Raw genomic sequence first — 12,803 nt, 5'->3', positions numbered from 1 at the left:
ATTAGCTTGTCGGTTGTCAGGTGTAGCAGTTCACAGGTTTTGTTAGGAATTTTTTATTGTTGCTTGTTGTATTTTGATAATTTAATCTAATGTATGTTACTGATGTGATTTATGACTTTTGTTTTTAACTTTGTTTTTGCTTTCGCTGTTATGTCTCCCGTCTCCTTTTACATGGTTATTATATATGCTGATTTAATCTAATGCTGTTAGTTATGTTCAATTACAGTAAAGTGTATTTATTTAATTGTATTATATGATTTATGTTACCCAGTTACCTCACGCTTTGAGCAGAGCTGAACCAGGACATTAATAGGATAGAATATGAAGCCTTTATTGTCAGTGTACAGGCAGCAAATACAATATACAGACAGAAATATATAAAACGTAAATATACAGGGGAGTGGAAAAGCCCCCCCACTCAACATGATTACATTTCATTGCATTTTAATCAGACAGAAAAACAGTCATTTTGTATGTTTGTTCTGTTTGCTGAACCCAGTCACTTATTTTGTCTGACATATGTCACACTTCAGACAGAGTAAAAAGGGTTATACTGGTTAAAAAGCAGAGATTTTACCTTTTTGCCACAGAGAAGCAGAGACATGTGACACTCTGATAAGATAAAAATGATTCCTCCAGCACACAGTGAGCTATCCCAGCATGTACAGGGACACGGAGGAGTTATAATTAACCCAAAACCCTGGACAGAGGGGTTCAGTGAATGAGGAGGTGAAGCTGTACAGGAGGGTCAGTCCATCAGAGGAGACTCTGTAGAAGGACAGAGTACCAGCCGCCTGGTCCAGATACACTCCTACTCTGCGGGAGCCTGAGGGCTTTATGGGTATGTCAGTCTGTTTATTATTGTGCCAGACAGAGTAACTGACAGGAGAGCAGCGCAGACTCCATGACTTGTCATTGATTCCAAGCCCACAGTCAGAATTGCGTCCTTTCCTCCCGATTCCTTTATAAGTCACTCCTATATCAGCTCCATCTCCACTCCACTCAGCCTCCCAATAACAGCGACCAGTCAGACTCTCTCTGCACAGAACTTGGTCCCAGTAGTCAAATCTCTCTGGATGATCAGGATATGGCTGCCATTCCCCCCCTGTCACCTTCCTGTTCCCCTCTGACAGAGGCAGGACTCTGTGTGCTGTGTTGGGGTCCAGCGTCAGCTGGCAGGAGTCTGTAGGCAAGAGGAAGAGCGATTAATTCCATCACGAAACCCAGCATCTCCATCATTATCACTGTCACACCTCACACACTCACTAACACAGAACTCGCTCCAATACACACATTTTATTCCCAATATACTCATGTAGCCGCCCGAGTCTGCGGCGCTCCGGCTGCCCCCTGCGCTGTGAGACACGCCGCGCTGAGAGACTCGCTGGGGGCCGAACTGCACTTTAGCCTGCGCTCTATTATTCTGTACGGTACACAAAATATAAAAACGAAGCAGGAATTCAAGTATGTGAAATACCTCAGGAAATGTCGGACGCCCGCGCGACGCCGGCAGGAAGACGGGGAGAAATGTTGTGCGTGCTAGATTAATAGCCTTAATTACAGGTAAATAAAATTACAAACAGCATTAATCAAACGTTGAAAACTTGAAATTGCACCACAAAGAGTACCACTAGAAGTTAATTTGTCTTTACTTCAAAATAAAAACTTCCTTCAAACCACTTCGGACACATACCGCCCTCCAGCAGCGTTCAGCGCCGACTAGTGATGTGTCTGTCGCGAACGACCGGCTCAAAAGATCCGGATCCTCACCAAGAGACATTTTTATAAAACAAAACATCTCCATGGCTCAGCCCTCCATGCTGCTCTGACTGTGACTAAAGTTTGTGTTAATGGCGTTTGAGCCGCGCGACCAATCACGTGATGAGTCGGATAAGGGGGGGGGGGGTGCTGACGATGTACAGGTACAGAGCACGAGGGAGGGAAAGGAGGAGAGAAAGAGGGAATGTGGTGCGCGAATAATAGGCAAGATGAGTGATAGTTGGAAACGAAGCCGCATTTGGATGTATTTTAATAGCTATGATAACTCAAAGGCACAATGCACAGTTTGCAAGATGAAGCTGTCATTTCGATCAGGATCCACAAACAACCTTCACAGGCACTTAGGAACTGCGCATCCAACAGTTCAGATGGAAGGAAAAAGACAGGCTAGCATGCTGCTACTGCCAGAAGCCGGATCAGCCCGTCTAAGCTGAGGCACTTAGCCTTTCTGCCCCAAAGGAAATGTTAAAATGTTACACTGATAGACAGGTGATAGATAGTTGTTAAAGTGGATAAATACTAAAACTGTTGGATGTTGGTGTTTTGCATGTTGTAATTCATTTTTTATTTTTGTTATTATGATTTGTTATTTATGTTATTTTACTGTTATTAATAGATCAAAGACAAAAACAGATTTTCCACTTATATAATGTTCACTACACGTGTAGTAGTGTTTGAGGTTTTTACATTTAACCTTTTTATACCAAACATAATGTAAAATTATGGTATTTAGGAAATCATAAGGTTTAGTGCACATATCAATCATGCGTCATAACAGCGCTGAATCTGGCTGAGGCAGAAGTAATAAAATGAAGAGCCGTTTGGGAGCCGGAAGAGCCGGCTCTTCTTGGTGAGCTGAGCCAAATGATCCGACTCACTAAAAAGAGCCGAAATTCCCATCACTAGCGCAGACTGAGGAGACGTTCAGTGTCACACCCAGTTTGGTGAGATTACGGGTGCTGTCTTAGGACAATCCTAACAAATCTCAAAACAGTACTACTACAGAAGTCCCCAGACTCCCATTGTTATTTAAGAAAATAGTCATTTTTAAACCCAAAAAAGAAAAGAAGAAAAAAAAACACACATCACAAAAATTATGTGAATGCTGTCATAAAGTAGTATTAATGGTATTAAGCATAAAAACATGCATACAAACTTACATTTCTGGATCCCTGGTCTGGTCCTGCACTCTCCACTGTGGTCCACACTATAGCAGAAGCAGAATGACATAGTACTGCTGTATCCATTTATTTAATTGTTGTACTTTCTCCACATACATGAGTCTATAGCAGGAGCAGACACACATTCTATACTCACTTCAGCTTCTCCAGGTTACAGCTGGGATCCTCCAGTAGAGCAGAGAGCAGCTTCACTCCTGAGTCTCCTGGGTGATTGTAGCTCAGGTCCAGCTCTCTCAGGTGAGAGGGGTTTGACCTCAGAGCTGAAGCCAGGGAAGAACAGCCTTCTTCTGTGACTCTACAGCCTGACACCCTGCAGAACATAAGAACATAAGAACATAAGAAATTTACAAACGAGAGGAGGCCATTCGGCCCATCAAGCTTGTTTGGGGAGAACTTAACTAATAGCTCAGAGTTGTTAAAATCTTATCTAGCTCTGATTTAAAGGAACCCAGGGTTTTAGCTTCCACTACACTAGCAGGAAGACTATTCCATACTCTAACTACACGCTGTGTAAAGAAGTGCTTCCTCAAATTTGTTTTAAAATGTTCTCCCGCTAATTTCCACTTATGGCCACGAGTTCTAGTATTTAGAGAGACAGAAAAAATCTGTCCAATAAATAAAAACACCTCACCTCTATGAGTATTACTTTTAACTAAATGTGACGACTTCAATAAAGATTTCAGTAATCACACATTACAGTGTGGAATACCCAGTAATATTGACCTCAGTATCTCCAGTGTACAGTGTGAATCCCCCAGTCCAGCAGAGAGCAGCTTCACCCCTGAATCCTGCAGGTCATTGTTACTCAGATTCAGCTCTTTCAGCTGAGAGGAGTTTGATCTGAGAGCTGAAGCCAACACTTCGCAGCATGTTTCTGTGAGTCTACAGCTGTCCAGTCTGTAAAAGGAAACGTTTTAAGATATAAATACATACACCACACACAGGTATATCAAATAAAATATCAAAATAAACATTTTTAAGTACAATACGACATGCAGCATATAGCTGAAATATCAGTTATTTTGTTGTTTCCTTGTCAGAAACACAAATAGTTTTTACTTGACACTCCCCAGCCAAGATGAACCTGCTTTTTAATGACCTTACAGGGTGAGTTACCCTGAGACTCTGTAATATATGCATAAGTATTTTTCTAAGCTCTGAGCAGCGCTGGGGCTCAGTGATCAGCACTACAGCCGACCCAGGGGATCAAGGGTTTTGGGTTCAGTTCCTGCCTTGGATGTGTGTAAGTGTACATGTTTATGGGGGTTTGAATGTCAAGAAGAGCTTAAGTTATTTTAATTATGTATTTTTATATGACTTTTGAATTGCTGACATCATGACTGAAATCCTTATTTTCTGTTTGCTGTATCTGAGAACCTGTAAAATTTCCAAAATACTAATCACACAATTACCAATCCTGTCAGATCGGGATGAAATAGTGAAACTTTATTCATCCCCCTGGTAAAATAGTGCTGTCACCTCTCTGATCTTGCTCTCTCTGACACACACATACAGGTCAGAGCTCAGGGTTGGCCAGCATCCAGCCCCCTGAAGCTGGGGGGTAAGGGCCTTGCTCAAGGGCCCAAAACCAGCATCACTCTGCCAGCCAGGAATTTAAACTGAGGACCACAGGCACAGAGTCCAAACCCACTGAACCTCACGCCACACTAAGAATGTTAAAAAATATACAAATCCTGCAGTATCCAGAATGAAAAAGAATTTCTTGGCGTCCATATAAATACACCCTAATTGTTCTGATAAGATATAAATGCAGTATCATGAATAACATCTGTACTTCTTTAGCAACAGACGTATGTAAGATCATTACATACTAACTTACAGAGCTGTCCTAGATTTCTTGATCACAGGCAGCAGCCTCTGAAGACCTTCATCTGATCTGATGTATTTCTTCAGATCAAACACATCCAGCTCCTTATCTGACATCAGTAACACAAAGGCCAGAGCTGACCACTGTGCAGGTGAGAGGTCTGCTGCTGAAAGGCTTCCTGAACTCAGGTATCTTTGTACTTCCTCTGTTAGAGAATTGTCACCCAGTTCATTCAGACAATGGAACAGGTTGATGGTCCTTTCTGCAGATAAATTCTCCTGTATTTTCTCCTTGATGTACTGGGCTGTTTCCTTAATGTTATGTGAGCTGGGTCTTGTCTCTCCCAGTAGTTTTTGTAACAGAGTTTTACCGAAGTTTGTTGAGAGACCAAGGAGGAAGCGGAGGTAGAGGTCCAAGTGACCATTCTTGCTCTTTAATGCCTGATCCACTGCAGTCTTCAGCAGGTCAGCTGATGAGTTTGACAGAAACACATATAAAGCAGCGAGATACTCCTGGATGCTCAGATGCACAAAGCAGTACACCTTCTCCTGATACAATCCATATTCCTCCTTAAAGACTTCTGTGCACACTCCAGAGTAAACTGAAGCTTCAGTGACATCAATGTTATTCCCTATCAGATCTTGCTCATAAAATATGAGATTGCCTTTATCAAGGTTGTCAAAAGCCAGTTTACCAAGTTTCAAAAGGAATTCCTTGCTGTATTCCTTAAGCTTGGTTTCATAGTTTTTCATATACTTGTCATTTTTTAAACTCACCTGAAAGATCAGGAAGTGTGTGTACATTTCAGTCAGAGTCCTTGGAATTTCTCCCTTGTCAGTCTCACTAAAAAGTCTTTCAAGGACAGTGGCTGAAATCCAGCAGAACACAGGTATGTGGCACATGATGAAGAGGCTCCTTGATGATTTCACATGTGTGATAATCCTGCTTGCCAGACCCTGATCACTAAATCTCTTCCTGAAATACTCCTCCTTCTGGGCATCACTGAACCCTCGTATGTCTGTCACCTGGTGGAGGCACTCAGGAGGTATCTGGTTGGCTGCTGCTGGCCGGGAGGTTATCCAGAGGAGAGCGGATGGAAGCAGATTGATGAGGTTAGTCAACAACACATCCAGTGACGTTTTCTTTGTTAAATCAAACCAGCTCTCATTGTTCTGAAAATCTAGAGGAAGGCGACATTCATCCAGACCATCAAAGATGAACAAGACCTTGTACCTACACAGCTCAGTGGATTCAAGTGATTTCAGTTCTGGGACAAAGTGGTGAAGCAGATCAATCAGACTGTATTCATCCTTAATCAAATTCAGGTCCCGGAAAGGAAGAGCAAATATGAAGTGAATGTCCTGGTTTGCTTTTCCTTCTGCCCAGTCAAGAATAACTTTCTGCACAGAGACTGTTTTCCCGATACCTGCCACCCCTTTTGTGAGCACAGTTCTGATAGGTGTCACACGCCCATGTAAGGGTTTAAATATATCATTGCACTTGACTGTAGTATCTTCTGTTACCCTTTTCTTGGATGCTGTTTCAATCTGTCTCACTTCATGTTCATCATTGACTCCTCCAGCTCCCCCTTCAGTTATGTAGAGTTCTGTGTAAATCTCTTTGAGAAGTGTTGTCTGTCCTTCCTTAGCTTTCCCTTCAAATACACACTGAAATTTCTTCTTCAGATTACATTTGATTATGTGCTGACACTGTGACAGAAGATGCCCTGAAATAAAATGAGTACTTTTCAAAAAACATTTTTTACTCATTTAGGCCAAATTAAATCAAATTAAATAAATGATAAACTGAAATGTAAAGACATTTTTTCATAAAAATATTTTTCTGCAGTAAATCAAACACACACTGAATGAGGTACAGCTCTTACTCTTCTCCAGCATGTGAGCGAGATCATTTTGCTCCATGGTCCTCAGGATGTACAGTGTGATCTTCAGAGCTCCCTCTCTACCACAGGTCTTCTGCATCTGACCATCACTGTCCAGGTCATTGTCCTCCTCCAGCTGAGGCTCAGAGCATTCTGGGTCATTCTGATCCAGGTACCTTTTGAATTTCATCAGCTCATCCTTCAGAAACGTTTGAGCTTTTTTCTCCAATAACTGAAATGAACAGTTACAGTTTAATTATTATCACTCCAGGCACCGTATCTTTTTATAACTTCATTTGTGAATTATGCTGCGTTCCATTTCAACTTGTAACTTGGAAATTCGGAGTTCCTAGTGGGAAATATCAACTGAAGTCGGAATTTAATGTACTCTGAGCTAAATATAAGTGAATGAAGATGAAGGCCATTTTAACTGGGGCATATTAAATACATGGAGTTATCTGGCTAAGCAAGAAACCCTGCTGTTTGAAACAGGTCCCTATTCAAGCGATTTCAGGTCCCTGGTTTTGCTAAATGTCTTTCCGACTTGCTGTACTGGAACGAGGTTAACTTGGGTGTGACGTCATTCCCAGCTCCGACTTCCAACCTCCGAGGTAAATGTAACGCAGCATTAGTTGTAAATATCTCTTTCACAGGATGAACTACTTATTGTATATGTGTATCTGTAGAAGATATATGTCAATTTAGATAAAATTTAAGAAAATATACTTAATAAATGCACACCTTGAAGATGGATGATAAGTCTTCTTCATGTGGATGTGAATTACATCTATTCACTCGGTCCCTGTGAATAAAACACAAATATCCAACCATTATATTTTTATTTAAATAGATGTAACTGCGGGGGTGGCATGGTGGTGCAGTGGTTAGCACTGTTGCCTCACACCTCTGGGATCTGGGTTGGAGTCTCCGCCTGGGTCGCATGTGTGTGGAGTTTGCATGTTCTCCCCATATCGTCGTGGGGTTTCCTCCAGGTACTCCGGTTTCCCCCCACAGTCCAAAGACATGCTGAGGCTAATTGGCATTGCTAAATTACCCTTAGGTGTGCATGTGTGGGTGACTGGTGTGTGAGTGTGCCCTGTGATGGGCTGGCCCCCCGTCCAGCGTTGTTCCCTGCCTCGTGCCCATTGCTTCTGGGATGGACTCCGGACCGATGGATGGATAGATGTAACTGCCATCCACATTCTGAGCTTATTTCATTAGGGTGGCTTCCTGACATCAGCTTGCTTATGACAGTATAAGAGAAGCAGTGGCAGCACAGAGAGACAGCAGGTAGCAGCCAGGAGAGACTGTTTGGCATGTAGCTCCCAGTCACTCAATGACATTCAGGGGTTACTTCTTGTAAACTGTTTAACATGATTTCAAACAGATTTCAACTTAATTACCATAACTACCCAGGGGGTAGAATTCAAGGGGGGACAACCCTGACTCCTGCAATTTAGGGCCCCCACCTGATCTCGACCTTTTTTTTTTGCTAAGAAAATAAAAACATAGAACAAATATTCTACACAAACTATTTATATAATTATTTTGATTAATCTCTTAGTTCTGTGTTTGTTAATTGTTAGTTAATTCCACCTGTGTCCTGTTTCCAGTGTCTGCTCTGATTGGTTGATTGTGTTGAGTTCTCACACCTGCCTTTTGTTAGTCCCCATGATCTGTGTATTTTACTGCCTGCCTGTGGTCAGTTCCCTCACTTGGTCATTGTATCACATGCTGTTGATCCTGTGCTTTGTTCCTGTGTGTATTGGATTCCTGTGTAGTTATTTTCCCCTTAGTTCTGCTCCCTGGGTTGCTGCTCTTTACTAGTGTTCCCCTGTGTTTTGTTGTTATGACCTTTTGACCCCTCGTGGTTCCCTTATTTTCTGCTCTGTGTTTTGTTATAAATAAACCCCTGTCATCTTGGAGCCGCACTGTGGATCGTCATCCTTTCCTCGCCTGCACCATCCCCCGATCCCATAACAACTAGCTAATTAGTAACAGGCACTGTTCCATTAAACATGTTCAAACTGAAGCCTCAGTCTGAACAAAGCTAAGGAACCCATGAGAATCTATTTATTATCAAAGCAGAAACATCCATCCCAGAAGAAGACAATCTATTGTCCAGTCATGCTTAATCAATATAGAGCAGTAGCTTTTTTCCAGCTGCATGCTGAGAATTGATATTTAAAATGCACTTTTCAATCGACCTTCTAATTCCAGCTCACAAGAAGTCAGTCTTTACAGTAATCCTCATCCTTTTACCTCAGATGTGATTTATACAGAAGACAGACAAAACTTCTATTTAAAATTTCAAAGACAATGGCATTTGCAAAAGTAAAAATATTGAAAGTTGAAGTTTTTTTTCTTGTAGCTTGTTTTTGCCTGTATGTCTTTTGACTGAGAGTCTGAGTGTTTTAAACAATGTTTAAATGTATATTTACCTTTGATCTGTAGGAAAACGTCCCTCTCTGAATACGATTGGTGGGTTCATTGACCAGTCACTGTTCATGGAAACACAGCTGGGTACAGGTGAGCCTGCTCTCTCCATCAGGACACTGTGGGCAGTGAGAGGAAAGATCCTCATTATATAAATATAATCCATACACTGTGGACAGGGTCACATTAAATCTTCAGCTGTTTAACCTTCTGCTCTGTCTTCACTTTGTTATGCCATGAAGCTTTTGATGCAAACATGCTTGTTTACATTTAGCTTTAATGTGAAATAAAGTATCTCACCTAAAATGAAGATCCCAGTATGAAAGGTTTAGTATCATTGTTACAGCCTCCGTTGCTATACTTGCCTGTTGTTGCTTGATATTATGTAAATTTAGCCTTAAATGGGGTTCCTCGCAATAAATTTCACCAAGTTACCAAAAATTTTTTGCCAAGCAGCTACTGGACTGAATACTGAATACATGTTATGAATGGTGCGGAGTGCGGAGACGGAAAATATAAACTTTATTTTAGCATATTTAGAAAATCATCTCGCGCCCCAAAGATGTGAAACATTGAAGAATCAGCGCTAGGTGGCAGCAGAGGACGGCGTCCAGGGAGTAAAATTAAATTAAATTAAATTTAATAAATTTAATTAAGGATATACATAAATCATCTACTCTACGGACCTGAATCAGTTAAGTCTCGAGGAAGTGAATTAAGACAGATTACTCTCTCTTTCGAGAATGCTGGAACGTTTATTTTTTATGACCGTGTGTAAAGCAGTACAAACACACAGGTTCTGTCTTACCTCTCAGTTCTCTTTGTTTCACACTCCACAGGGGGGATCATTGCAGAAGCAGCTCCCCCCATTTTTGTGCCGATCTAGACCAGATGACTGATGCTGGGGCCTCTATGAACACAAAGCGTAAATAGTAACATACGTGCATAATATCTAGTAGCTACTTCATGCAACGGGTGCGGCCGCTATATATAGATGTGTATTTATATATACATACATACATATATATACACACACACATGCATATATATGTCTGAGGTCTCCCATATGGAGCTAAATTAGGGCCAAAAGTTTCGTTAATTTGAAAAAAAAATCTGAAACTGAAAGTTCAAGTTTTGCTGTTGAACTTTAAAAAGTACAACGATGTATTCAAAATAAAAAGACGTGTTTGAAAGTTTTTTTTGGCTTAAAAATTATTTTGATTTGGCGTAGGGGCGTGGTGTCAGCTGAGAGGGGCGTGGAATGATGAGTGACAGCCTAACGTAGAAACGTAATGGACGGCCTCCGTGCCATCGGCATATATACAGGTAGTACCCGCCTGCAGTGGCTATCCGTGGGGAAGTTGTTGAAGATGGCATCCGATTCACGTGGAGCACCTGTTGGCGCCAGCAAGACATGTTTCCTACCTTTTTAACAAATACTCAACTAATAATTGTGCCCACGTTTTACTCCAGCGGTATACATAAATCGTGCTACGTAGGCTATTTACCGTACTTTTAATCGCCCCTCTCTTAATATAATAAAATATTAAATAAAACTCAATTTTACCTCAACATATTGGTGACGTGTCAGGATAGGACTATCATGCTAGTTGAGGATGGTGTGTTGTTCAGGTGGTGTCTATTAGAACACCGATTCATAAAGCAGCTTTCCTTTGAAGGCTTTAATAAGCATTCTAGTGTGTGCCTACATTAGTCTGCAGGTAGCAGGGCAGTGCCCACCTCTGCCCAAGTCCAAGCTCAAATGCTGTATCATGCAATGTTAGCCTATAGGTAAATTCAAATAGTTCGTCATTGAACTTGGACTATTAATGACACTGAAAGTAAATGTCTATGCTTATCGTCAAAGACGCACAAGGCTGGTCACACAACAGACACTGTCGAATTACAGTCGACACTCTGGCAAACAGATATTAACGAAGACAATATACACATTAAAAGGCATAATCGTGAGCTGAACACAGCAAGAAGTGTAAAATTTCAAGAACACTCGGTAATATCATAAAGGTAGTTAATGCTAATGCTATGCTTAATTTCCCGCTATGGCAAATTCCCCACCTACAGACACCCCCTGCCCCGCCGATGACGATGAAATTGCATTTTATATATGGTGGCCACGTTTTACCAATTCGTGATTACGCTTTATTAGTTATTTTCCCACTGTATACGTTTCACTACACAGCCCAATGCACCACTTTCGTTTAGGGCACTAGGCATCTGCTGGTATGGACAGATCGAGGCAGTTAAATTGAGTTTTATTTTATATTTTATATTTTATTATATTAAAAGTACGGTAAATAGCCTACGTAGCACGATTTATGTATACCGCTGGAGTAAAACGTGGGCACAATTATTAGTTGAGTATTTGTTAAAAAGGTAGGAAACATGTCTTGCTGGCGACAACAGGTGCTCCACGTGAATCGGATACCATCTTCAACAACTTCCCCACGGATAGCCACTGCAGGCGGGTACTACCTGTATATATGCCGATGGCACGGAGGCCGTCCATTACGTTTCTACGTTAGGCTGTCACTCATCATTCCACGCCCCTCTCAGCTGACACCACGCCCCTACGCCAAATCAGTCCCAAAAGTCCGAAACTGAAAAGGAGATCCGAATCCGAAAATAAAAGACTTGAAACTGAAAAAAAAACCTGAATCTGAAAACAAAAAATCTGCAACTGAAAAAAATAAGACCTAAAATACTGAAATATATATTAAAGTGAAACATGAAAATAAAACATTTATTTAAAAAAAAATCCAGCACTGAATCAAAATAATTTTTAAGCCAAAAAAAACTTTCAAACACGTCTTTTTATTTTGAATACATCGTTGTACTTTTTAAAGTTCAACAGCAAAACTTGAACTTTCAGTTTCAGTTTTTTTTTTCAAATTAACAAAACTTTTGGCCCTAATTTAGCTCCATACTCCCAGGACTGGTTTGAGAAACGGTATATAGCATGGAAGTAAATTTGTGTCATCACAATTTGAATTTTATACGCCACTGACCATCGAATTGGAGCAACTTTGAAATGTTGTCTTTGTATTTTAACCTCGTATTTTTGCATGTGAATTCGGACCATCGAATTTCCGATGGTTATTTCCAATACATAAATATTCAATGTTAGAATTTCAGTGGCATATAAAGTTCAAATTGTGATGACACAGATTTACTTCCATAATCTGCTCTAATATATATAATATAATCCCAAATATAGCTTATTTTATTTTAAGGTGCATTTGTTGACTAAAATCTTACCTTGCAATACAGAATCTCATCCGCGTTTCTCGACAAAATGGAGAATCTAGCATTGAAATATTTTCGCTTTCATATACAAACTGGAAATGCTGCATACCAAACGCGGGAGCGGTCTAAGCAGAAATGGACACGGACTCAGTGGCCCGGCGTAGGATTTTTGGGGATATTATCCATGCGACTTAATAACAAGCAACAATAAGAGAAAGGGGACAAGCTCCCGCCGCCACCTAATTCTGTCATGACGCACATTTTGCATTATACTTGTACATATAAAACTCGGTTCTGCAGTGACACTTAAATCAATAACACAAATAAATCATTATCACTTTTCACATTTTCCGCTGACATACGGCTGCTTCAGGGACATTATAAAACGCTTAACGAGAAAAAGGTTGATGTGGTTTAATGTACCAAAACAGCG

At 40.8% G+C, this 12,803-nt stretch overlaps 1 protein-coding gene and 1 long non-coding RNA gene across 2 annotated transcripts; both read right to left on the bottom strand.

Moving 5' to 3' along the window:
- Positions 1–310: 310 nt before the first annotated feature.
- Positions 311–3,297, bottom strand: LOC140588765 (uncharacterized). The gene is made up of 3 exons (XR_011989941.1): positions 3,097–3,297; positions 2,940–2,986; positions 311–1,183 (listed from the first exon to the last, which is right to left on the bottom strand). It is a non-coding gene; the product is annotated as an uncharacterized lncRNA (long non-coding RNA).
- A 349-nt stretch (positions 3,298–3,646) lies between these two features.
- LOC140588988 (NLR family CARD domain-containing protein 3-like) lies at positions 3,647–8,393 on the bottom strand. Its single transcript, XM_072711651.1, has 5 exons — positions 8,386–8,393; positions 7,412–7,472; positions 6,674–6,902; positions 4,801–6,514; positions 3,647–3,857 (listed from the first exon to the last, which is right to left on the bottom strand). Exons 1-5 carry the CDS (start codon positions 8,391–8,393, stop codon positions 3,647–3,649), a joined length of 2,223 nt encoding a protein of 740 aa, XP_072567752.1.
- Positions 8,394–12,803: the final 4,410 nt, after the last annotated feature.

Source organism: Paramormyrops kingsleyae, chromosome 4, assembly GCF_048594095.1.
Source record: "Paramormyrops kingsleyae isolate MSU_618 chromosome 4, PKINGS_0.4, whole genome shotgun sequence".
Classification (NCBI taxonomy): Eukaryota; Metazoa; Chordata; class Actinopteri; order Osteoglossiformes; family Mormyridae; genus Paramormyrops; species Paramormyrops kingsleyae.
This window is presented reverse-complemented; position numbering and strand designations above follow the sequence as displayed.